The sequence below is a fragment of the Lissotriton vulgaris genome, chromosome 7 (genome assembly GCF_964263255.1).
Source record: "Lissotriton vulgaris chromosome 7, aLisVul1.2, whole genome shotgun sequence".
NCBI lineage: Eukaryota > Metazoa > Chordata > Amphibia > Caudata > Salamandridae > Lissotriton > Lissotriton vulgaris.
The window spans coordinates 1307140652-1307167015 of NC_141695.1; the positions used below are offsets into that span (position 1 = coordinate 1307140652).

The 26364-nt window shown below is 49.1% G+C and overlaps 1 protein-coding gene across 1 annotated transcript in view; it reads left to right on the top strand.

The window, feature by feature from the left end:
- PFAS (phosphoribosylformylglycinamidine synthase) overlaps nucleotides 1-26099 on the top strand; it is a 371702-nt gene extending 345603 nt beyond the window's left edge. Inside the window, exon 29 of the mRNA XM_086931905.1 lies at nucleotides 24789-26099. Coding sequence (XP_086788031.1) covers nucleotides 24789-25111 — 323 coding nt within the window. The 3' untranslated portion in view covers nucleotides 25112-26099. The remainder of the gene's footprint in view (nucleotides 1-24788) is intronic.
- Nucleotides 26100-26364: the final 265 nt, after the last annotated feature.

Here is a 26364-nt window from a genome sequence, read left to right on the forward strand (position 1 = left end):
ACTAGGGCTTAATAAGGTGCAATAGCAATGTTTAACTGAATATGGTAGATATCTGCTGATCAGCGTAGATTACAGTAGCTCACAGGTAACCACTGTAGCAGGTTGGTGGCATTTGCTCGAGCTACTAACTTTTTACAACAGCTGGGATTCTGCAAACAACAAAAAAAGTGAAACCACGGGCCAGACACCTACATCGTGCAATTGTTTGGGATTTAATGAGACACTCCTTTGGTGGGTGTACCTTCTGACTCTGTAGTTGGCATAATAACGTTTCTACAAAACAAGCGAAAATAGAAACTCTTTATTTTGATGGATCTTCTTCCACCAGATTCTTCACCATATAAATGATCTTAGCAGACAAGTTGAGCAGGCGGTACTTGGCAGGTCATGAGTGGTGCCTACATTCCTAGGTGGCACACAGCTTCTTCCAACAGTGGGGAGAGTCCTGCTCGAACTTTTCGCCACCATTAAGAATGCACAATGTTGAAAGCTTGGCGTTAAAGTTTCTGCAAGAAACTCAATAGGAGAGGCATTCTGGCTGGAATTGAACACTGGACTCCTGTACGCCTTCCCACCCCTGGCTCTCCCTCCATTTGTTCTGAAAAACATCAAGAATGACCAGGTCAAAGTCTGGATTGGGCTAGGAATGTGTGGTACCCGGAACTTCATAGCATAGGCATCTGTTTTCCAGTCAGGCTACCACTTCACATGGATCTTCTGATGCAGATGCAGGGCAGAGTGCTCCAACAAAATCTGCACACCCTCCATGCAAGGAGTCTGAATGGCAGGGACTGACTGCATTTTATCTGCCACCTGAAGTGGTGGAGGCCATTGTTGTGGCCCAGAGCGCTTCAACTAAATATACTTTTGTTGGACACTGGGACAGATAAGTGACCTGGTGTGGTTCTCATAAGACTGCCTGACGTCCTTTTGTTTATTGTATCTTTGGTCCTGCAAGGCTGTGCATTAGACCCTATTAAAGGTTATTTGCTTAGCCTTTCTACGTTTACCAGATCACCTTCCCTTGTTTAAGTAAACTGTTGTAGTGAGATGTATTAAAGGTGTGACACACGTTCCCTCCCAATTAGTTTGTGATGCCACAGTGGGACCATAACTTGGTCTCGACATTTCTCATGTGTATGACCTTCAGGTCAATGCACTGATGATCGCTGTGTCTTCTGACATTAAAGACTGTCTTGCTCAATGCTGTTACATTAGCTTGTCACATGAGTGAACTTCAGACACTTTCAGTACAATCGCCCTCGACTCAAGTAGCATTCTTGTCAAAAGTCAAGTCTCCCTTACACATGAGGTAATCCATCACTCTGCCAGCATTCTATGCTCCCTCTCACTTTTCAAAAGAGTGGAGGAGGCTCCATCCACTGGAACCCAGAAGGGCGTTTAAGCTTTTATAGTGATTGCACCAAGGGCCAATAAGTGGATGATCATAATTTTGTAGGGTTCGCTGAAGCAAAGAAATGAAAAGCTGTACAGAGGATGACCCTGTCGAGGTGGGTAGTCCTCTAAAATTTAGATTTGCTACATAATGTCTAAGAAGCAGCCTCCAGAAGGTCTGACAGCCCTTTCCACCAAGGCTAAGGCGTTGGCACTTGGAGTGCCTATGCTTAACATCTGCCAGGCTGGTATATATGGTAACCAAAAGATCAGTTTAAGGTTAAAATATTCTCTTCTGTGTCTTCTTGTCCAGACAGATAGAGAACAGGCTGTTATATGAGGTTGGTGAATTTGAGCCTGTTTGTCTCAGATTTCCATTGTTGCACGGCTGTTAGTAGCACAAGACAGCCAAGTGGGAATGGTGCATTTCATTTTATTGTCTGGAAAACCTATTCAGCAGGGAAGGAATTATGATTCTTCACAACCCACCATACAGCAACAGTATCTGGGAAGAGCATCAAGAAAAAAAGGCCATGAAGGTTGTCACTTCCATGTTTCAGCCTCAGTACTGGATCTCTGTGAGAGTGACACTGAGGTTTCTGGACCACCTGGCCTCCTGCATTCTGCGTGTCGACTATGCTAGGTGGTATATGCGGGCACTGCAGTGAAACAAGTCCATTGGGCCCAGCACGAAGGGAACCTGTTAGATTCAATTAAAGTTTTGAAGGAGACTTAACAGGACCTAATCAATCAATCAATCAGTGACACTTATAAAGCGCGCTACATACCCGTAGGGTCTCAAGGCGCGGGGGGGGGGTGCCGCTACTGCTCGAACAGCCAGGTCTTCAGCTTCTTCCTGAAGGAGAGGTGGTCTTGGGTCAGGCGCAGGTCGGACGGGAGGGAGTTCCAGGTCTTGGCGGCCAGGTAGGAGAAGGACCTTCCTCCTGTAGTCGCTCTTCGGATGCGGGGGACGGCGGCGAGGGCGTGGTTGGCTGATCGGAGGTGGCGTTTGGGAGCGTAGAAGTTGACTCGGCTGTTGAGGTAGCTCGGGCCTTGGTCGTGTAGGGCTTTGTGTGCGTGGGTGAGGAGGCGGAAGGTGATTCTCTTGTTGATGGGGAGCCAGTGAAGGTCTCTCAGATGTCCGGAGATGTGGCTGGATCGTGGGATGTCGAGGATGAGTCTGGCTGAGGCGTTTTGGATCCGCTGGAGTCTCTTCTGGAGCTTGGCGGTGGTCCCGGCGTAGAGGGCGTTGCCGTAGTCCAGTCGGCTGGTGACGAGGGCCTGGGTGACGGTCTTCCTGGTCTCTGTGGGGATCCACCAGAAGATCTTCCGTAGCATGCGTAGGATGTTGAAGCACGCCGAGGAGACGCTGTTGACTTGCCTGGTCATGGAGAGGGAGGAGTCCAGGATGAAGCCCAGGTTTCGTGCATGGTCTGTCGGTTTGGGTGCAGTGCCCAGGGCGGGAGGCCACCAGGAGTCGTCCCAGGCGGAGGGTGAGGAGCCCAGGATGAGGACCTCCGTCTTGTCCGAGTTCAGTTTCAGGCGGCTGGTCGTCATCCACTCGGCTACCTCTTTCATCCCTTCGTGCAGGTTGGCTCTGGCGGCGGCGGGGTCGTTGGTCAGGGAGAGGATCAGCTGGGTGTCGTCGGCGTAGGAGATTATGCTGAGGTGGTGTTTGCGTACGATGGCCGCGAGGGGGCTCATGTAGACGTTGAAGAGGGTGGGGCTCAGGGATGATCCTTGGGGGACGCCGCAGATGACTTCGGAGGCCTCTGACTTGTACGGTGGTAGGCGGACTCGCTGTGTTCTTCCGTCGAGGAAGGAGATGATCCATTCCAGCGCCTTGTCCTGGATTCCGATGTTGCTGAGGCGCCGTACTAGGGTGCGGTGGCAGACCGTGTCGAATGCCGCGGAGAGGTCTAGGAGGATGAGGGCCGCTGTTTCTCCATTGTCCATCAGGGCTTGGATGTCATCGGTGGCGGCGATGAGGGCGGTCTCGGTGCTGTGTTTGGCTCGGAAGCCGGACTGTGAGGGGTCGAGGGATCCGTTCGTCTCGAGGAAGGCGGCCATCTGCTTGTTGACGGTCTTCTCGATGACTTTGGCTGGAAACGGGAGAAGCGAGATGGGGCGGTAATTCTTGAGGTCGGTGGGGTCCGCTGTTGGTTTCTTGAGTAGAGCGCTGAGTTCGGCGTGTTTCCAGCTTTCAGGGAAGATGGCGGTGTCGAAGGAGGTGTTGATGATGTCTCGCAGGTGGGGTGCGATGACCGCGTCGGCCTTGTTGAAGACGTGGTGAGGGCAGGGGTCGGTCGGTGATCCGGAGTGGATGGAGTTCATCGTGCGGATGGTGTCTTCGGTGCTGATCGGGGTCCAGGCGTGGAGGGTGGTGGTGGGGGGGGGTGGCTGGTCGGTCGTGGTGTGCGTTGGTTGGTTGTTGAAACTGCTGTGTATGTCCGTGATCTTGTTGTGGAAGTATGAGGCGAGGGAGTTGCAGAGGTCTTGCGATGGGGTGATGTCGTTGTTTCCTGCGCTGGGGTTGGAAAGCTCTTTCACGATGTTGAAGAGTTCCTTGCAGTTGTGTGCGTTGTTGTCCAACCGGTCCTTGAATGCTGTTTTCTTGGCGGCGCGGATCAGCTGGTGGTGTTTCCGGGTGGCAAGTTTGTAGGAGGTCCTGTTGTCCGGTGTCGGTTCCCTTTTCCAGACTTTCTCGAGGGCTCGGCAGTTCTTCTTGGAGCTCTTGAGTTCGTCGGTGAACCATGGGGCCTTCTTGCTGCCGGGTCTGCTAGGCGGGGTCCTCAGCGGGGCGAGTTCGTCCGCGCAGTTGCTGATCCACTTCGTGAGGTTGTCGGCGGCCTGGCTGGGGTTCGCTGAGCTGGCAGGAGGGTGTTGGCTCAGGGAGGTGGCGAGCTGGTCTGCTGTGATCTTGTTCCAGCTTCTGCGGGCGGTCTGTTGCTGGTGTTGGTGGGTCGTCGTTCTCTTGAAGGTGAAGTGGACGCAGCTGTGGTCCGTCCATTGAAGCTCTGTGGCGTGGCTGAAGTCGATGTCTGTGCTGGATGAGAAGACGGCGTCGAGTGTGTGTCCGGCGAGGTGGGTGGGGGTGGACACCAGTTGCTTGAGTCCCAGGTTGGCGAGGTTGTCGAGCAGGGTGCTGGTGTTGTGGTCGTTGTTGTTCTCCAGATGGAAGTTGAGGTCTCCCAGGAGGATGTAGTCAGCGGAGGGGAGGGCATGCGGGCTGATGAAGTCGGCGATGTCCTCGCTGAATTGCGTGCGTGGTCCAGGGGGTCGGTAGATCAGGGTGCCTCTGAGGGTGGTGTTCGGGTTGGTGTGGATCTGGAAATGCAGGTGTTCGGCGCTGGTCAGGGTGTTGTCGGTGCTGGTCGTGAGACGGATGGTGTTCCTGTGGATGATGGCGATGCCTCCTCCCATCTGGTTGGCGTTTCGGTCCCTCCGGACGATCTTGTAGCCCTCTGGGATAGCGATGGCGATGTCGGGAGCTGAAGAGGCGTTCATCCAGGTCTCCGTGAGGAAGGCAACGTCAGGGGCTGTGGCGTCTAGGAGGTTCCAGAGTTCGATGGCGTGTCTGTGGACGGAGCGGGTGTTGAGCAGGATGCACTTGAGGTGGGTGCTGCTGGAGTTCGACTTGGCGGGTGCTGGTGCGGGGCTGGTCCGGATGCAGGAGAACTTGCAGGTGTGGCAGCTGAAAGGTCCGTGGGTGCGTCTTGGAGTGGCTTGGTGGCATTCTGGGAGTCGGCCGGTGTTGAGAGCGATGAGGGTGGCGGCTGAGTACGTCAGGCGGGTAGGTCGAGGTCTTCGAGGTCCAGGGGTCCTGGAGCTGGTCGCGATCCGGTCGCGGACGGGCGCAGACGGGCTTACCTTTGGCGCGCCTTCGGCGCACAATCGGCGCGCCCGCTGCGCGTGACCGCTGCGCGTTCGCACGGTCGCCATTTAAGGCGAAGTGCGCGGGTGGGCGGAGCAGCTGGGAGGCGGGGAGGGTTACAGAAGACAAAAAAGGGGCGGGGACAAGCGGCGGTGGCGGGAAGGGAGGGCGGGGGGCGGCGCGGTAGGCGGACAACAAGGAAGGAGAGCAAACACGGGGAAAAATGCTAATACAATTAAACAGGCACAAATTAACGCAAAAACAGGGCAAAAAGAGAGTAAAACCAAGTTTACACAAGCAAGCACAAAAAACCGTCAAAACAAGGGCAAAAACACTCGCAGCGGCGGCAGCCGGCAAACGAGGCAGCAGCGAGGCAGAGGGCAGGCAAGGGGCACACGCAGCAGCTGGTGGCCGTGCGGCGCGGGGGTGTCCCACAAGTGGGTCACACTCACCTGCGTCGCACGGTCGCCATTTAAGGCCAAGTGCGCGGGTGGGCGGAGCAGCTGGGAGGCGGGAGCGGGGAGGGTTACAGAAGACAAAAAAGGGGCGGGGACAAGCGGCGGTGGCGGGAAGGGAGGGCGGGGGCGGCGCGGTAGGCGGACAACAAGGAAGGAGAGCAAACACGGGGAAAAATGCTAATACAATTAAACAGGCACAAATTAACGCAAAAACAGGGCAAAAAGAGAGTAAAACCAAGTTTACACAAGCAAGCACAAAAAACCGTCAAAACAAGGGCAAAAACACTCGCAGCAGCGGCAGCCGGCAAACGAGGCAGCAGCGAGGCAGAGGGCAGGCAAGGGGCACACGCAGCAGCTGGTGGCCGTGCGGCGCGGGGGTGTCCCCCTACAGTGGTGGCTAGTGTCAAACTACTCTCCCTGCCCCACTGAGGTGATGGTGGTGACAAATGCATCATTGCTGAGATGGGAAGGTTGTCTGGGAGACATTTAGATATGAGGACTCGAGTCTACAGTGGAAACCCATCTGCACATCAGCGTGTTGGAGTTGCATTCCATTTACCTGGAGCTTAAAGTAGTCCTACCATAGATCAAAGGGAGGTTCAGGTTCTCACTGACAACAACACTGCTACGTGGTATTGCAAAATGCAGCACAGGGTATGGTCCTGGGATCTCTGACAAGAGGCACTTCTTCTCTAGCTGGCTGGAGCGGGAGGTCATTTCCCTGGTTGTGAACCACCTGGCAGGATTTTTGAGCGCCAGGACAGACCAACTCAGCCTGCAGCGCCTGGCAAATCACGAATAGCAGTTACATTCCAAGGTTGTACAGAGCATCTTCCAGCAATGGGGAGGACCCCAGCAGGAACTTTTCACCACCATTGATCACATGCAGTGTCAAGACCTTTGTGCGCTTGAGTTTCCAAAACAGTTGTCTGTCTAAGATTAATTCTGGATGAAGTGGCGCACAGGGATTTTCTATGCCTTTCCGCCGCTGCCTCTCCAGCACTGAGGTTTAAAAAATATCTGGAACAAACTGGCCCAGTTATCCTTCTGTCTCTGGATTGGATAAGGAGAGTGTGGTACTCTGCATTTCTGACATGAGCATAAGCCCTCTGACCAGTCAGCCACCCTCAGGAAGCTTTCCGAGCACCCACAATATGGACCTGTTACCAGTGAAACTGGCAGATATCTTTCGGCCTTAGGGTGTTTGCCAGACCAGCAATCTTCTTTGTTTAAATTACCTATTGTGATGAGGATTCTAAAAGGTTTGGCTCATATGTTTCCTCCTAAACCCTTTGTGATGCCAAAGTGAGATCTCAGTTTGGTCATCACTTCCCTAATGTGCACACCCTTTGAACCAGTGCACAGCTATCCATTATGTCTTCTGACTCAGATGCTGTTAGCATTATGTAAAATCAATTCCTTTTGTATTGTAGATGCCCCTGACGAAGGGACGGTGAACCCGAAATGCATTGGGTTATTTTTAATAAATCGTCACGTTTGGAACTCTATGGCGCTCCTGTGTTTGTGAACATCATCGTAAAAACTATGAGTAAAATGGATTGAAAAAATTGAAACTAAGAAGGATTAAACGCAAGTGTGAAAATGTAAAAAATGAGGAGTAAATAAGTTGAATTTAATTCATTTTATTCATTTAAGCATGCGGCTGTGCAACTTGGTGGAAGCCTACCAGTTCCCCTTGTGTTTTGTTATATCTGCGCATTGGGGCAGAGCGCGGACAAGCTTGCACGCCTATCAAGTTATGAATCGGTTTAAACATGGATGAATAGGACCATACCGGTGTGCGTCTCACCACCTCTCATGTTCTGACTCAGAAGGCCATATTCCTGATTACAGTAACTTTGCTTGCCCACATGAGTGAGCTCCACGCGCTCTCGCCTTTCACCACCTTTTTCCCTTATAAAGTTGAGGACCAGGGCAGCCTTTATTCATGACTACTTTTCATCTTGGACAGTCCATAACCCTCCTTTGCTCTGCCTCACCTCCCAGAAGGGGAGGAAGGACACCATTGGCTTGATCCCAAGAGATCCTTGAGCTTTTACATCGAATGCACCAGAGACAGATAAGCTTTTTGTGGGATTCTCTGGAGCATTCTTGATATATGTTAGGCTGCAACGTGGGCATCCGTGCACACGTTCACAAAGCACTACTGTTTTGCCATCTAGGTCCGATGGGAAGGGCATTTCGCCTGATTGGGCCTGCAGGGTATTTTGATCTGAGTCCATTCCACAGACCCATGGCCTTGTGAGGTTGTGCTTTGGTATCTATTCTAAAGGTGACAAATCTGCAGTTAGAAAAATCAATCAAAAGAACAAGTTATTTACCTTAGCTAATGCATTCTCTAGTGGATACCGCCGCCCCACACATCCCCGATTGCCTCACTGCCTTCCTAAGTCCTGATTCCATGGAATGGTCTCTTTTTTTCTGTTCTAAAAAGGTCCCAAACTAGAGATATGCACACTGATACCTCTGATTATTGTTGGGCTCTGCGTCCAAGGGCGCGGACAGTCTAGAAGGAAACTGACCTCAACGCACAGGGGTTGTGCTTGTATGCAGCTCCATCATCACTTCCAGGGTACAAAAGGGCAGCACCATGTCTTATACCACTCTAAAGGACCCCCATACAAATTGCATTCAGACTGCTATTGCAGGGTGCGTATGGTGCTCACCATGGTGAAAACACAACATTGCACACGCCCCAGTGTGCCATGCCCAAGTCACTGCATATGATCTATATGTCACCCCGACAGCAGGCCTTTCATTATAGTATATGTGATGCCCTGGTGATTTTTAGTTCTATTGCAAGTGCGCAGGAAAGCCATCTTAAGCCATGTACTGGGCATTGGTCATCATGAGTTACCCAGCTACATGAAATTACTGGTGTTTGGTATCAAACACCTTGTCTTATGAATCTGTACTGATGTCAGTACTAGATTCATTATGGCATGCACCCAGAGGGCACCTTAAATGTGCCCCTGAAACTTTACTATTCTCATAGTGTGCTGGCGACTGGACTTTTCCAGCCTCCCACAACAGACATGTTTCTTCTGCCAGGGAGAACCCACACTCTCATTGTTCTGAAACAATGCCCGCTTCGGAGGCAGGTGTTCACACCTCCTCCAGCAGGATGGCTAGTGATTTAGCATATCAAGGCCAGGGGCTTTAAAGCCCCTGCCGCCTTTGATATGCGACCCCGGGTTCCCCCTGACTTGGGAGATGCCACTCCCTGCCCTGAGACCCATTTGGCACCAGGACAGGCAGTAAATTAGATAGTCAGGAGGCATGTTACACTGTCCGGTTATTCACACTCCTAAGGTGGACTACCTGAAATGGACATGAAAAGAAGATTTCACCATCTTGGTTGTGGTGAAATTAGGACATCTGGAACAGGGTTATGCCCACTCACGACAGGAAGTGGTCATATGTGGGGTGTAGAGATCCCAGGGGTCAGTACCCCATTGACTACTACCCTTCATTCCCCTTAATGCCCCTAAATTGAATATTTAGGTTGCCCACTGACACCAGGAAAACAGATTTGACTTCCTGGGAACTGAAGAGGACAAAAGAGCAGAACCCGCGAGAATTGAGGACTGACCAGGAATGTGACGCAAAACCCTGCCTAACGGCTGGAACCTCAACAATTGCAAGGACCCGACTCGTCCAAAAACTGTGCACCCTCTCCAACGCTTTCAGGACTTCACAGCACTTCGACAACTAGTTAGCATCTCCCTTTGGTTGGAGGAGCCATCCCCCTGCATCTGCAGCCACCTACAAGTATCTTCCCGGTCCACTGTGATGCTGGACATTTTGCCCCAGAGGGAGCAGAACACTAGAAAGGGGAATTCCGTACTCAAGGAGGTCAGATCCGTCTCCCTGCCAAGATTGAAGACGCCAGGACCTCCGGGAGCCACCAGCACCAATGCCCTGGGTACTGGAGCATTTGCAGCAACCAAGCGATGCTGCGTACCCAGTCTGGTCACTGCAGACACCTACCTACCAACAAGGGACTTCAGGACCCAGGAGGACTTCATCCAGAGAGCCCCTGCTGCCCTGTTTCCTTTCTCTCCAGGTCACCCAAGAACCGTAAGAGCCCCTAACTTCTGCGGCGTGCCTGACAAAATACCTCTGCATCCGTGCACCCCATCCTGGGCTTACGAAAATCGATGATGTCTCTGTTGTCCTGAGACCCTCAAGAGCGGAGCCCCTATATGTGTTCTTCCAGACTGGTCCCCCAAACCCCCCCCCCCCCGTCGCCTTTTTCTTGCAGGTAGTTTCCCATTGACTTTAACAGGTAGCATTTGAGGCTACCGCTGCGTAAACACATCTGCACCCGGATACCCAAGGGCAGGTCAACTTGAACTCTTGATGCTTTCTTGGGTTTTGGCCCTTACCTATCCTAATTCCGGAAGAACAGTCCTGTAAGAAATTTGCAAGTGACCCTATGCAGCAAATGTTTCTCTTATAGGATAACATTACAGCGTTCAAGGCTCATGCATCAAATCTGACAGCTGAATATTCTGTTTATGAAAATCGCTAACTCGAAAAATACCTACCTTATCTTGAAGATCTTGTTGTCTAAATTAACATAAAAATCAGTGTTCTTTTTATAAATTGGTGTCGAATTTTCTAATTGATTGTGTGTCTCATTTACTGACTCTGTGTATGCAGCAAATGCTTAACACTCCACTTTGATAAACCTAAACTGCTCGACCACGCTACTACAAAGAGAGCATTTGGGCTTTTTTAAAGAAAGCCCCTGTAACCAATAAGGGTTGTCTGGACTATTTGCATAGTATTCCCCTTAGGTGCACTAAATAAGTAGTCTTCTTCCTATAAATGTGCCATCATGACATATAAGGGGCTGCCGGTGACATAAGTTCCTTTACTTCCTTCCATGCCTTTGTTGATGTGGTTTCCTGAGCTTGAACAGCTTGAACTGTTTTTTTTTATTTGTTGTTCTCACTGTTTTTGTCATTCAAGACTTTTTTGGCAGCCTGCGTCCCCCAAAATCCTCCAGCTTTAAGCAGTCACTCAAGACGAATGTTAATTACTGACTAATATACCCAACTGTCTTTGATGCTTAGGTAAGTCACATGATGCCTTAGCATGCAACCTTTCTGGCCTCCTGGATCTAAAGTCCATAAGGAAGAAGAAAGTCAAACATATGGCTTTATAAAGAGATAATTCAATATCTTCTACCAGATCTTTGTAAAGGGAATGCTCTGATATCCCATCAGGGACATGCTCTCCCCAATGGCATAACAATAGTGAAACAACAGAAAGCACATCACTAGTCTAAAACATTGAATATTTTATCCCCGGTACAATAAAATAGCAGTGTAAAATATATAACAAACCGTATATAATATAAAATGGCCATAGGCCTCAAACAACATAATATGTTTAGTAATACATCCACCTCATTTGAAGGAACTCCAATTTAATCCAAGGAGGTGGAAGCTTAAGCAGTGCTACTCCCCCTAGAGGCCACCATAGCTCAGATTTCTACCTCTATCGCACATCGTGATTGAGGGAGTCCCTGGTCAGAGCTCTGCTCTTAACCTTTCAGTGTACCTTAAATTGTTTCCATTTTGTTCGGCCCTGGATTTGAACCAGCCCGATCTACAGCGCTAATGTACCGTGAGTTGTTTTAGGGAAGATTGCCACATTTATATGGACCAGGGAGATCTTTATGGTTTGACAAGAAACGGTTAACATGGCTGATAGCGAGAAGAGATCTCTCTTTAAAACCTGTTTATCACGTGGCAGCAAGACAATTTACAATGATGATCCACACTCTGTATTTATTGTCTTTATCCTAAGCATAAGTCAGTGGAGTGCCAGATCTGTAAGTCTTTCTCCACCAAGGCTCTTAAGGAAAGAGAAAGGAGGTTGGCATTATTTCTTACAAATAAAGATAATTATCCTCCTCCTAACTGGGAAGATTCAGTGAGAAGTGCCCTCCCCAACCACTCATGAAGGCAGCGTACAAGAGGAGACTTTTACAGTTTCCTCAGCATGATCTATTTGGTACAGTGCGTGCAGAGACTCCCCTGTGACAAAAAAAGGAGGAATCTTCAAGGGAAACCTCGTTGGTGACGAAATCATCTACGTTGGAGTCCATAACTCCTGATTGGTCATTGACAAAGATACCTTCAACGATGACACCATGGTTGAAGACACTGTAGATAATGGCGACAACACCGTCTGTCGAGCATTCCGTCAATGACTGCATAGGTGATGTCGAGCATGTCGATGTCAAGCATGCCGTCAACAATTACCATACCGATGACTATTACCATACCATTGGCGATGGCAGCCGTACCGTCTGAGACTATTGCCATACTGTCCAGGGCATCACCGTTGGGAACCATGCAGTCAATAAGTAACATGGGGAAAATGTTTTTTTTCACCTTTAAGGGTGACTTATTTGCCTCTAGCACATTTATTACAGTCATATCAAGAAGACAAGGCTAGTGATTATGCCTCACTGACCGCTTACAGCCCAACGCAATTGGATGTGAGATATGTCTCAGATTTTAATTAGGATGCAATGGACGATGAGTCCTACAGTAAATATGTCTGTCAACTGAAGTGCAAGTCTGGAAGTACTCAAATGGATTTAAGGCAGAATCCACCTAGATACTACAGAGGCAGATGTGGTCCAAGTGCCAATGGCCTTCTTATCAGTATTGCAACAAGTGATGGATACGTTTACTAAATTATTGCTGCAACAACCCTCTAATAATCCTAACCATGGGGTTACCTGCTGCTCCAGTCTCCTCAACCTGCTCCTTTACCTGTGTCACCTCCAACGCCAAAGGGATTGGTCCGTAGAAAAGACATGGATGATGTTTATTCTAATGGTTCTACCTACCTTTTCTGATGTAGGAGAGGAGGTTGGGCTACCACCAGACAGTGATGCAAGGGATGATTATGGCCAAGATGTTATTGTCCCAAGTGGAAACTATGGAGCAGTTCCACAAGATGCGCTAGATGATCGCTCTAAATTTCATTCGTTGATTGAAAGAGCTGCCAAGAAGTTCAACCTACCAATGACTTCTGAAGATCACCATGTTTTCTATATGACTTTAAAGAGCAACCATAGAAATATGTTAAATCCATACCTATTCTTGATTGTCTGCTCAGAAGGTCTGAAATTAGTGAAGACACCTGCTACCATTCCAGCTGTGACACCTCTTCTGGAAAAGAAATACAGAACCCCAGATTCAGCTCCTGCGTGCTTCACTGGTCATACTATACCATGTTCAGTAACTGCTTAGCAGCTCAGAGAAAAAACGAGACCCCAATAACTCCATCTTCTAGTCCACCACACAAGGATAGCAAACGAATTAACAATCTGAAAGAGACACGTTCGTGATAGATTCCTTACCTTAGAATATCCCCAGCCGTCAGACTGGATCCAGAAAGTTTTGCTTAGCAGTACCCCTGTGCGTCAGTAGGTGGTGTGCTGCCGCTCCGCGTCCGTCACTGGCGTCGCCAGCGCCGAGATGACGTCACGGAGAGTACCTAGGCGCCACCCATGCACGCTGACGTCAGTTCTTTATTTTTCTGCGCCAGTAAGCGCAGATCCGGATTGAGCATTTACCTAGGTCACTTTTTGACCTCTATTTTGAGACTTTTGTCTCTCCACCTATTCTCCTGGTGCACGTAGGGATGCCCGGTTTTTAGTCTTGTGGGGCCTGTCGCCAAAATATGTCGGTGGCGGACCCCCACGATGTTTGTCTCTACTGCCTGGAGACCAATCACGACTGCCGTGGCTGTCGTGCCATGGCCCCCAAGGCCTAACAGGAGTGACGCTGGAAGTTGCTGGACGTCCAGCATTCGTCACGTCGCTGCTCCGGGTCTAGGGGCCGTTCCCCGGACCGTTCGCGATACCGGAGTCGTCGCTCCTTGGACTCCAAGTCTTCACCTTCGGATTCCGGTAAGCGTCAGCTCCAAAAGAAGTAGAAGAAGCGTGTTCGCTCTCCGACATTCCCCATCGCTCCTCAGGGGCAGACGATTGGGACAGGGGTCTCGCCCCTGCGGCTCCTCTGGAGCCGCGGAGTCCCGCGGCCTACCCTCCATACCCGGGTCCATCGGCGACTCCCGAACAGATGCAGGAGTTCCTTGCTGCCATGGACCTCAGGCTCCCGCCGGCGCGCCTCTGGGCCCCGCCGGCCAGTGTCCAGATCCTGTTGGCCCTGCGGCTCCGCCACCGGCGCCACAGTATCCTACGCCGCTGGCCCCGGGTGCCTTTTATCCCACTTTTGCCCCGGTTTCGGGACCATTTTGTTCCGACCTGAGATCCACATTGGGACCCGGCGCAGTTTTAGGCGCAGTTTCTGACGCCATTCGTCCCTTCTCCGGCTCTGCCACTGCGACCGGCGCCCTCTACGCCAGAGTCGGGCGACGACTGAGAAGGGTCTGAGGACCCGCTTGCTCGGCAATGTGACTCCGAACAAGATTGGGTAGACAACTTGGAGGATTCAGGCGACCTCGATGTATCCTCTGACCCTGGGCTCGCCTCTCCCCTGCCTACGATGGAGAGTGCCTCCTACACGATGGTGCTCCCTCGGGCTGCTGAGGCCCTCAACCTTGACCTCCCCACAGTGGCCCTCAAGACCAACCTCCTCACCGAGGGGCTCCAGACGGCGGATACTTCGTCGGAGCCGTTGCTTTCCTTTAATGACGCCCTTACAGAGGTCCTCTTAGGCACTTGGTCGAGGCCAGCCACGGGGGCCCCGGTGGATAAAAACATTGCCAGATGCCACCGACCGGCGCCCGGTGACCCCGCTTTCTTGGCCACTCACCCTACGCCCGAGAGCCTGGTCATTCAGGCCTCGACGTCGCAGAGTGCCTTTCCCACGGCCCCACCGGATAGGGACTCTAAAAGGATGGACTAGTTTGGGAAGCAGTTGTTCTCTTCGGCCAGCCTGGGGCTGCGGTCGGTGAACACTGCTTGCTTGTTGGGCCGTTACTCCCACCCGGTGTGGGATGCCGTTGCTCAGGTGTTGGCTCAGTGTCCTGAGGAGGTGCAGGCTGTCCTTTCTGAGGCGGCGATTGCTGAGGGTAAGGATGCGGCTAAGTTTGCCATTCGGTGTGGGTTGGACACCGCCGACTCATTGAGCAGGGCGATTTCTAAGACTGTAGCGTTGCGGCACCACGCCTGGTTGCTTTCAACTGGGTTCTCGCCCGATGTCCAGAGCTCACTCATGGACATGCCTTTTGATGGCACCCGCCTGTTTGTCGACAAGGCTGACTGTGCACTGGAGCACTTTAAGGACTCGCGTGCTGCAGCCAAGTCCTTGGGTCTTTCTACTAAGAACCCGGCCACTCCTGGTTTTCGTTCCTTTCGTGAACAAGGTGGAGGTACCCAGGCAAGCTCAGTCAACAAGCCTGTGCAGAACCAGCCTCAGCGCGGTCGTGGTCGCGGCTTCCGCAGGGGCGGGTCAGGGAACCAGCATGCGGGTCCGTCCACCTCCACCCCGCTGCTTCAACCTCCAAACCTTCCTAATCTGAGCTTCCGGGACCACCACACGCTGGTGGGTAGCAGGATCCGCCACCACCTCCCCCACTGGCGCGAGATTACATCAGACATGTGGGTGCTGCAGATAATCTGACTAGGTTACTCCCTTCCCTTTCAGTCCTCCCCTCCAGCCATGCCACCTCGGTGCTACCGCATGTCGGGGGATCATTTGGTTCTTCTCTGACTGGAAGTCACGGCCCTCCTGGCCAAGGGGGCAATTGAGTGCGTTCCTGGACAGGAAGTGGGGAGTGGTTGTTATTCCCACTACTTTCTGGTCTCCAAGAAGAACAAGGGGGGCCTGCGCCCCATCTTGGAACTCCGCAATGTCAATCGCTTCCTCCGGAAGCAGTAGTTCAAAATGATAACTCTGGCTCAGGTCCTGACTGCCATCGACCCTGGAGACTGGATGGTGGCGTTGGACTTGCAGGACGCTTATATCCTGCTGGCCCACCGGCGCTAACTGCGGTTCACGGTTGGCCAGGAGCATTTTCAGTTTGCCTTGCTCCCTTTTGGCCTTACCAGTGCCTCTCGGGTGTTCACAAAGGTGATGGCGGTGGTTGCAGCTCATCTGCGCAGGTCCGGGGTGTAAGTCTTCCCCTACCTCGACGACTGGTTGTTTAAGGCGGGCTCGCCCCAGGCAATCGTCCACCACCTCCAGAATACGGCCGACCTCCTGCACTTGCTGGGGTTCTCCATCAACGTGCTGAAGTCGCACCCAAGTCCCTCTCAGAAGCTCCACTTCATTTGGAGCAGTTCTGGATTCGGCGTAGTTTCAGGGCTATCCTCCCAAGCAGCGAGTCCGGGATGTTCAGGTTATGATTCCGATCTTTCAGCCTCTATCCCTGCTTTCAGTCAGGATGACCATCCGGCTCCTGGGCCTGATGGCTTCCTGCATCCTGTTAGTGCAACATGCCAGGTGGCATATGCTGGCTCTGCAGTGGGACCTGAAGTTCCAGTGGGCGCAGCATCAGAGCAACCTATCCGATCATGTCCAGATCTTGGAGGGCACTGCACAACATTTGCAGTGGTGGCTCACGAATCGCGATTGGGTCAATGGCAGATCCCTCTCCCTTCCCCAACTGGAGCACACATTGGTGACGGATGCAACCCTCCTGGGATGGGGAAGCCACTTGGGAGAGGCCTTTGGTCTCCGGCGGAGTCCCCGCTCCATATCAACCTTCTGGAGCTTCGGACGATTCGACTTGCACTGAAGGCATTCCTTCCCTCTGTACGGGGAAGTGTAGTGCACCGGCAACACCACCGCCATATGGTACTGCAACAAACAGAGCGGGGTGGGGTCCTGGACCCTATGTCACGAGGCTCTGTGCCTCTAGACATGGCTGGAACATCAAGGCATTACCTTGGTGGTTCAACACCTGGCAGGTTCCTTGAACGCCAGGGCAGACGAACTCAGCTGCCGTTGCTTGATCGATCACGAATGGTGTCTAAACTCGGACGTGGCGCAAAATCTCTTTCAGCAGTGGGGAGAGCCTTGGTTAGATCTATTTGCCACCGAAGAGAACGCGCAATGTCATCAGTTCAGCGCGTTGGAATTTTCAAGGCGGCACTCGCTTGGCGACGCTTTTCGTCGCGAGTGGAGTTGCAGTCTGTTGTACGCTTTTCCGCCTATACCACTTCTGCCCAGAGTGCTGAAGAAGATCAGGCGCCACCGGGTTATTCTTGTGGCTCCGGACTGGGCTCGAAGAGTATGGTATCCCTAGCTACTCAGTATGAGCATCGATTCCCCGATCCGACTGCCTCTTCGGGAGGATCTTCTGTCGCAGCAGCAGGGGACGGTCCTTCACCCGAACCTGTCCAGCCTCCACCAACGTGAGTGGAGATTGAGCGGTGACAGTTGACGGCTTTCGACCTTCCTTCGGAAGTCTGTAATGTCATTCTGGCAGCCATGCGTCCCTCCACTAAAACGGTATATGCCTGCAGGCGGAACAAATTTGTGGCATGGTGCACAGCAAAGGCTGTGGATCCCCTTTCTACCCCTCTTTCCGAGGTTCTTATGTTTCTTCTGTCATTGGCCCAGCAGGGCTCTTTTCTGGGCACTATCAAAGGCTATCTTTCTGCCATCTCCGCCTTTCTGAGGCTTCCTGATCAGCCTTCTCTTTTTAAGTCCCTGGTTGTTAACCGTTTCCTCAAAGGCATTACACACACGTTTCCCCCCGTGTCTTTCATAATGCCTCAGTGGGACTTGAATCTTGTCTTGACCTACCTGATGTGCGCTCCCTTTGAGCTCCTTCATAACTGTCCCTTACGTCTTCTCACCTTAAAGACGACCTTCCTGGTAGCTATCACCTCTGCTAGAAGAGTGAGTGAGCTCCAGGCTCTTTCTTCCAAACTTCCTTTCCTTTCCGTTCATCCGGACATGGTGGTTATAAGGACTCGTCCTTCTTTCTTGCCAAAGGTTGTCACGCCCTTCCACATCAGGCAGACCATCACTTTGCCCACCTTTTTTCCGCCTCCGCATCCTTTCAGGGAGGAGGAGAAGCTCCACCAGCTGGACCCAAAACGTGCACTTGCTTTCTATCTGCAGCGTACACAACAGTTCCGGGTGGATGAACAGCGCTTTGTTGGCTACGTGGGCACCAAAAAAGGTTGGGCTTTGCACAAACGGACCATTTCCCGGTGGGTCATTCTGTGCATCAAAGCATGTTACTCCTTGTCCAAGAAGGAGCCTCCTGTGGGGCTGCGTGCCCACTCGACCAGGGCAACTGCAGCCACTATTGCCTTGGGACGCAGCTTTCCCTTGCAGGACATTTGTCAGGCAGCTACGTGGGCCTCGCTGCACACGTTTACAAAGCACTACTGCCTTGACAGTCCGGTCTGGAGAGACAGCTTCTTTGGCCGTTCTGTGCTCCGTGACTTTCAGGTGTAATCCTGTTCGCAGACCCACCTCTGGGGTTGGTATTGCTGGGGTATCTATTCTAAGGTAAGGAATCTATCACTAACGTGTCTCTTTCAGATGCACAAGTTACTACTTGTGTAACGATATATTTGTAAGAGACATTGCTTAGTGATAGATTCCTTACCGCCCCACCCATGCTCCCCGTTCTGCAGACTGATTACTAGGGTTAAGGTGATCCCTTTCAGGGCACTAGTTTTATGCACTAATGGTCAGTATCTTGAATGGCTCTGCGTTCCTGGCACGGAAAAGTCATGTACAGAACTGGCGTCAGCGCGCATGGGTGGCGCCCAAGTACTCTCCGTGACGTCATCTCGGCGCTGACGACGCCAGTGACTGACGCGGAGCCGCAGGATGCAACCTACTAACGCGCAGGGGTACTGCTAAGCAAAGCCTTCCGGATCAAGTCTGACGCCTGGGGATATTCTAAGGTAAGGAATCTATCACTAACTAATGTCTCTTACAGATATATCGTTACACAAGTAGTAACTTGTGCATCTGGGTCAGAGAATTTCCTCTATGAGAGCAACCTCAATTAAGACCGCCAATGCCCTAGCGATTCTAGATTGTTAAAATTACCAGGCGTGGCATGACATCGCTCCATTACTGGATCTTATCCCTGAGGAAAAGAGGGAAATGACAAGAGCTATCCTAAAGGAAGGAGAACAAACCTCTTCTTTCATTATTGACACAGCAATGGATGCTTCAAATACAGGTTTTCGCTAGCTGGCAGAAGGGACTGTACTATGGATGCAATCTAAAATCTCAGACATTCCTTTAAATGGGCTAACTCTTTTTGGTAAACATGTTGATGAAGCTCTGCAAGGCCTTAAAACCAACACTGATACAGCAATGATGTTAGGACTGGTGCAGTATTGCAGATTTGGGTAATCTGCATTTCGTCGCTCACGGAGATTGCAAAATTTCAGAGCAGAATTCAACCATTATGGGGATCAAGAACGCCCTTATTATCCTCAAAGACAGTCAGACCATGATCAAGCATATTCCTTTAATCGAAACCAAAGGCAAACTGACTGGCGGTCGGCAGGAATGAAAAGAGGTTCCTCACAAGTATGAACCAATTATAATCAGAAAAGAGCCTACCTCCCAGCTCGTCAACCCCCCCCCCCCCCCCTTTTTTCCATCTGGTCCTTAGAACTTTGTCCATCAAGAAAGGAACATCCTCTTCGTTTGAAGGAGCAGCAAATAGAAATTCTCATGCCTCTCTCCAAGGGAGCCATAGAATGTGTTCCCAATTCACAAAGGAATCAAGGCTTCTAGCCCATGTTCTTCCTAATAATACATATGGCTCATTCACTGAAAAACCCAGGAAGTACCTTTGATTCTCAGTAGCGGGTCAGCACTGCCAGTTCAAGGCACTCCCTTTCGCGCTCAAATTGGCATTGAGAATATTCTCCAAATATCACGCTTCAGTTGCTGCTTTTCTCAGGAGAGGTAGTCACCAGGTGTTCGCATACCTGGATGACTTGCTTAGTCCAAGCGCCATCCAGAAAAAAATCAAAAGCTTCCACAAATCCTTGCATCAATCTCTTCGGGATACTAGGCCTCACTTTGAACAGGGACAAATCACGTTGGTGCCCCAAACACCGATCCAATTTCTGAGATAAATGCTCAACACTCAGTAGGGGAAAGCCTTTCCATTGGCAGAAAAGATACGAATGTTACAGTCAATGTCAAAGATTATTACTGGAAAGCAATCAATACAAGTGAGGCAATACAAGTCCCAAATAGGAATAAAGGTATCATGTATAGGTCTCATCCCGTTTTGCAGGCTTTGATACCTGTTCAGCAAGTGCTGAATTCGCAGTGGAAACAGGTGGAAGGTTCATGGTAAGATATGTTCTGCGTCACGATGCGCTTGAAACAAGCTCTGATCTGGTGGAGAATTCCAGAAAACCTAACTGCCTGTCTCTCCTACCAGTAACAGAAAGGTTATTACTCACCACAGATGCATCCATGGACGGATGGGACTCTCACCTGCAAGAGCTTTCAGTAAAAGGCCTTTTTCAGAAGCAAGAGAAGAAGCTCCACATGAATGTGTTGGAACTCCACATCATAAGACTGGTTTTACAATTGTTCCTTCCCAGATTGGCATCCATGTTCCACATAGCCAAGCAAGCAGGAACACGGGCCAGGATCCTTTCAGAAGAAGCTCAATTGCTGAGGAACTGGGCCATTTCTCACAGGATAGACATTACTTGGGAGCATCTGCCAGAATGGTCTGGTGGTTGCGCTCAGCCGGCAAATGACGGATTGTCACAAGTGGAAACAAGAACAGAAACAGGTGGATTACATTTTCAATCAGTGGGGTCAACCCACAATCAATCTTATTGCCATTCCGGACAACAGGAAATGCCCCTGCTTCTCAAGCAGGTTCTGGCATCCAGGGATGATGGGAAATGCTCCTTCGAGCAGTTGGTTCAAAATATTTGCCCAAGCCTTTCCTCCTTTTCCCTTGATCCCCAGGGTGTTGAAGAAGGCAAACGTAGAACATTGCACTCTGATCCTCATTGCTCTGGCGTGAGCTCTCCAGTACTCTCACAGCGAGCTGCTGCAGGTGACAGGTCAGCCAGCCATTTCTTTGGGAGTACATCCGAGTATGGTATCAAGACATCATGGAGAGATTCTCTATCACGATCCCATGTCACTGAGCTTGAAAGCATGGTACCTGACCACCTAGAATTTGGACATTTGGATCTATCACAAGAGTGTAAACCTATTTTAGCACAGATGCATGCTCCAGAAACCAATAAGACTTGTACATTTAAATGGAAACATTTCTGTGTCTGGTGAAGGAATAATGGGCATCATCTGCTTCAAATAAAGCCTTCTCAGATCCTGCTATATGTGTTACAGTTGGCCAAAAATGGTCTCAAACATTCTTCAGTCCAGGTCTATCTTGCTGCAATATTGAGATTCAGAAGGACGGATAGTTTCACATCTACTTTGTTTTCCCAAAGGATCATTAAACAGTTCATGAAAGGGCTTTTTAGAGCATTTCCACCTATTTTACAGCCTCCGTTTCCATGGGAACTTAATACAGTTGTCAGTCAGCTGGTTTTACTTCCTTATGAGTCTATACAGAGAGCGGATTTAAAATTTGTTTCAAGAGAGTGCTACTCCTGGCTCTGACATCTGCTTGGAGAGTAGGAGAGATTCAGGTATTGATAATCGGGGAACCTTTTCTCCGGTTCACTAAAGACAAAGTGATACTCTTAACCAATCATAAATGTATTCCTAAGGTGCCTACTGACTTTCATTTGAATGAACCTGTTATTCTTAGATCCTTGTTTCCAAATTCATCTTCAGCAGCAGAAAGATTATTACACTCTATACTTGCTTAGATGTCTCAAATTCTATATAAACAAAACAGAGGGCATGTGCACATCAGACTAGCTATTTGTATCATTTGCACAGCCACAAAAGGGTCAAGCCCTGTCCAAACAGGGGATAGTACATTGGCCCTAAGCCAATATTGCTTTCTGTCATGCCAAAGCCAATCGTCCTCTCTAGGAAGAGTGAGGGCACATTCCACCAGAGGCATGGATTCAACTGCAGCACTCCATGCTGGGGTGCCTTTAAAAGACTTCTGCCATGCAGCTATCTGAAGGAGCAGGCATATGTTTATGAAGCATTACTGCCTAGACATGGACACAGAAGCTGAAGCAGTAGTGGGACAGGCAGGCCTGGGAAACCTGTTTAGTTTAAGGTGAGCCTGCTTCCCGCTTTGTTGTATTTCATATTGCGTACTGCTTGCTATTCTGATTCAAGCATGTGAATATATAAAAGATCCAATGTTGGAGAAGAAATTACTTACCTGTAGCTCCAGTTCTCCAATATTGGTATCTTTTATATGTTTACATGCGACCCTCCCTCCCTCCCTGGTCAGAGGCTCAAGGTATTTTATTCTCACATGTGTGCTTTGAAATCTGAGCTATGGTGGCCTCTAGGGGGAGTAGGAGTGCTTAATCTTCCACCTCATTGGCTGAAGTTTGGCTTCTTTCAAATGAGATTGATGTGTTACTAAACATACTATGTTGTTTCAGGCCTATGGCCATTTTCCATTATATACTGTTTGCTTTATATATCTTAAACTGTATACTGCTATTTTAATGTACCTGTGATTCCCAGCCTGGCGGGGAATGATTAAAGCACATAAATATATAAAAGATATCAATGTTGGAGAAGTGGAGTTATAGGTAGGTAACTAATTTGTTACTCTTCCAGGTCTCCTCGCGAGAAGCCTAGGAATGCTCACCTATTCATGATCAATTTTAGCATTACAGGAGCTACCACAGGTCACCTCTAAAAGGGCTCTATACAAAACAAAACTGTGCCTTCCAGAAGGTTATGACGGTGAATTTCCTTGAACATTTCTATGGTGTACCACCTGGAGCCTCCAAGGTTAGAACTGGCTTACCACCGTTTGCTGACACTTCAACTACCTCTGACCTTAACTTTGTGAAAACCCGTGGAGAAAAAGCCAACTTGAAAGGAAAGGCTTTGAACCGAACATGCAGGTCTTCTAAAATGACTCGCAACATTTTTTGTGATGCTTTCAAATTATGAATGGAAATACACGTCTGGAAGATCCAGGGAAACTAGCCAGCCCTGCACTTGATGAGTTTTAAGTACCCATGGTAACATCAATATTTTGAACTTCTCCTTCTTGAGAGTTCAGTTATGAAAGGCCTAGCATAGGACAGAACAGTCTGCCATTCTTTGGAATAAAGAATTATCAACAAAAGCTTCCTTATATGACACTCTGGCAGAGGAACTGGTTTGATGGCTCACTTCTGTGAGACTTCATGTTTGTATCAATTGAGGAGGGGTAGTGAAGTTCTTCCAACAGCATGGAGAGTAACCATAACTTAAAATCTCATGGGCCTACTGGTCTGAGGTTATCTCGGCTTTCATCCAAGAGAAGGCCCTTGATTGGCTCACCTCCCAAAATAAGGTGCTCTGAGTCAGAATGGAAGAAGACTATGAGGTTTTGCTGCTCTGGTTTTAAAAAGGGCAGCAGAAGAAACATCTGCCTTGTGTCCATGACCTGCACCTCTACCCCTGAAAGGACAAATAGGTTGTTATGGAGACTGTATCAGGGTTTGACGCTGCGCTGCACTGCTGGTGAAACGTGTGAGACAGTAAAGGCAAACCTAGGGCCTGAGTAGTTGATTCACTCTATGAATCATTCTAGATAGAAGCCTGCTTTCTCTCAAGGCAGTCTTTGCCCATCAAGGGTTATATAAAGCAGCTATGCATGCATGTCTCAGGAGAATCCAGTAGTGTGCCTCCTGGCATGCCTGCTGAGTACCACACTGAAGGCCATAGATAGATGTAATGCTCCCTTCAGAAAGGGTGTGCTGCAGACATTCATGGTATAATCATTCCTTGTGTGTCCTTAAATATGGTTCCTAGAAGGATGCTTTGCTTTGGAAGTAGTCCAAGTAAGAAATCTGCGGCAGTGCCTATCTGTTAGAGGAACTAGTTACTTACCTTATTAACATTCTTCCTCCTGGATGGTCCTGCTCTTTCTGGATGGCCCTGCTCCTCCAGATTTCTCTCAATTCCCCTCTTGATGATATTTATCACTTTCCTTGAGGGTTTCTTTATTTTGCTGTCTTCTCTCTCTTTTCATGGGGAGGTTTAGAAACTGGGTGGCACAAACGTCCTCTGTGTCTGTATATGCTGTTTTCCTGTTACATCCAGTGTCCATGCGCCACCCTAAATGACGTTGCATAGCATAACCTCATTCCGGTGACTCGTGAAGTAAAAACAAATCCAGATTCTCTAGGATGCCTGAGGAAGGTTAGTGTAAAGAGTCTTATGGACCTGGACCATCCATCGGGAAGAACATTAGTAATGGTAAGTATTTTGTTTTTTGTATTGACACTTTCATCATTTCATGTAAAAAATAATACAATAACAGTTTTGTGCATAGCCCCAAGATGACTATTAGTTTCTAAATAGTTGCAAAATTCACTTACCATAAAAAGCAGACCAGACCCTGTTGGGGTCTGGTTCACATTATATAGAACCATGAAAAGATAAACATAAACCTAAGATATCTGGAGTGCTTCTTTATCAGCTCTGTTTCTGCATACTTGTGGGGTCCTGGCAGGAGACAGAGCATCTTTACTCTGTCACCTTATCCTTCAGAGGTTGATTTTTCTTGTTAATGGGGTATAAACAAAAACAAATCACTTATAAATTATCTACGGTCTAAACAGATATGTAATATAACTGAAACTGGTAGAATTCTGCAATGGGAGAATATTTATGAGAGTGAATGAGGAAATGGATGAAAAGTGGAGTATGAGTAGACTTCAGACTGACTTTGGAGCGTCTGTCCAAAGGGAATGAGGCTTCTTTGAGAAAGTGAAGAGGGCATTTGGGGAAGATGCATCTCGCCCCTTTCCAAAGAGTTGCCCAGTGTATTATAACACACCGGGTGCTCTTTGTGGGATCAGGACCACTTCATAGGCTGTGATGTGGGGCTTTATATTCATTACATTCCTACACGATGAAAAAGATCATTTTAATTTGAATTCTTATCTCTTCCTCTTGTCACTCCTTCAGGTTTAATGCGATTTCGCAATGAGAAGATCTTGCAAGATGTAACATCACATCAACTGGCCCCTCTCCGGTATACGGATGACTGTGGAGAGCCCACCCAGGAGTACCCTATGAACCCCAATGGCTCACCTTTGGGTATTGCAGGGCTTTGCTCATCTGATGGCCGCCATCTGGCTATGATGCCACATCCAGAGCGCTCCGTCCTCACTTGGCAATGGCCTTGGATGCCCGAGGACTGGCGCAACGCCCTCACCGTCTCACCGTGGATGCGCATGTTCCAGAATGCCTGTGAATGGTGCCTTAAGAACCCGAGTGGCAGCATTTAATAGGGATTAAGCAGAGCACATTATGCCTTTTCATTCCAGACTTTTATTCTTTATCAACCAAGTATCCCCGACTCTACATGAAGAATAGATCTGCATGAGCGCTCTTGAGAAGGACCTAACTTGTCCTAGAGGAGGCATATGTCACACATCAGTTCCTGTTTCCTCGCGAAAATGCTGTTGAACTCACTCTTCAGTGAAGGTTTCCCACTTTTTAGGGAGAGTGCAAGAATGCATTAGTGGAGCGCCAGCATTCCATGAAAGGACTACTCTGTGTGCACTAATTTACATTTTTGATGCAATGCGATGTGCACTCCTTTCTGAAGTTTCAGCCATCAAACCCACACTGTGTGTGCACTGCAAAGATGCTGGGACAATGAGTCCTGAGGGAACCTGAAAGTTCCTTCACATTTCTATTTTTTAAAGGTTTAGTTCTCTTGCATAACTAATTTGTATTGTGCCAAGTTAGTTGAGAGACACTTTGGGACCTATTGGTTATTTGAACGTAAAAGTAAATAAATGCTGACTAGTGAGTGGTTAAAAAGTGTCTGTATGTGACTGCAGATATACAAGTTCATCCCAAAGAGGATTTCTGGGAGTCAAACATTATCAAGGTAAGGGGATTTCACAGGCCATTAGGACAGCCACTTCTAACATTTCTGAAACTGAGTAGTCTTGCCCAGTGCCAAGCAGTGTCTTACTTTCTGCTGTTCCATATTTCTCCATTTTAATGTGACACCACTGAGCCTCTGAGCACCAGCTTGGTGAAGGTCCAGCGTAGCTCCTGATCTTCATGACTTCACTCTCCAGCGCTTTGAACATAGGTTGACTACTAAACCTATGGTCCTAAAGCCCAACCATCACCAGGAAGGGTAACCTCAGGGTTCCTCAGTATTAGCCAAATATGCCTGCAGCACTGGAAGATTTTACAATACAGACTTTCTTAGAAATTACTCTGAAAATATTGATGCAAATAAATATATTGAAAAACTATGCTCTCCCATTTTCTTATTCGTTTTGACATGCATTGTAAACTGTGACGGTAGTTAATGAGAGAAAGAAAACAACTGATGCTCTTTATCCATCAGTAAGAAATGAAGTGAAAAGCTTTGATAAGAAGCATTTTTTTAAGCTCTTTTTTTTGTCTTGTTAGGTAAAGGTAACCAAACTTCAACAAAGTGCTGCAATTTTTGGTAAATTTCATTTCAAAATTCTGGACCCAAATAGTCATTAAGAATTAGATATTGGCAACGACG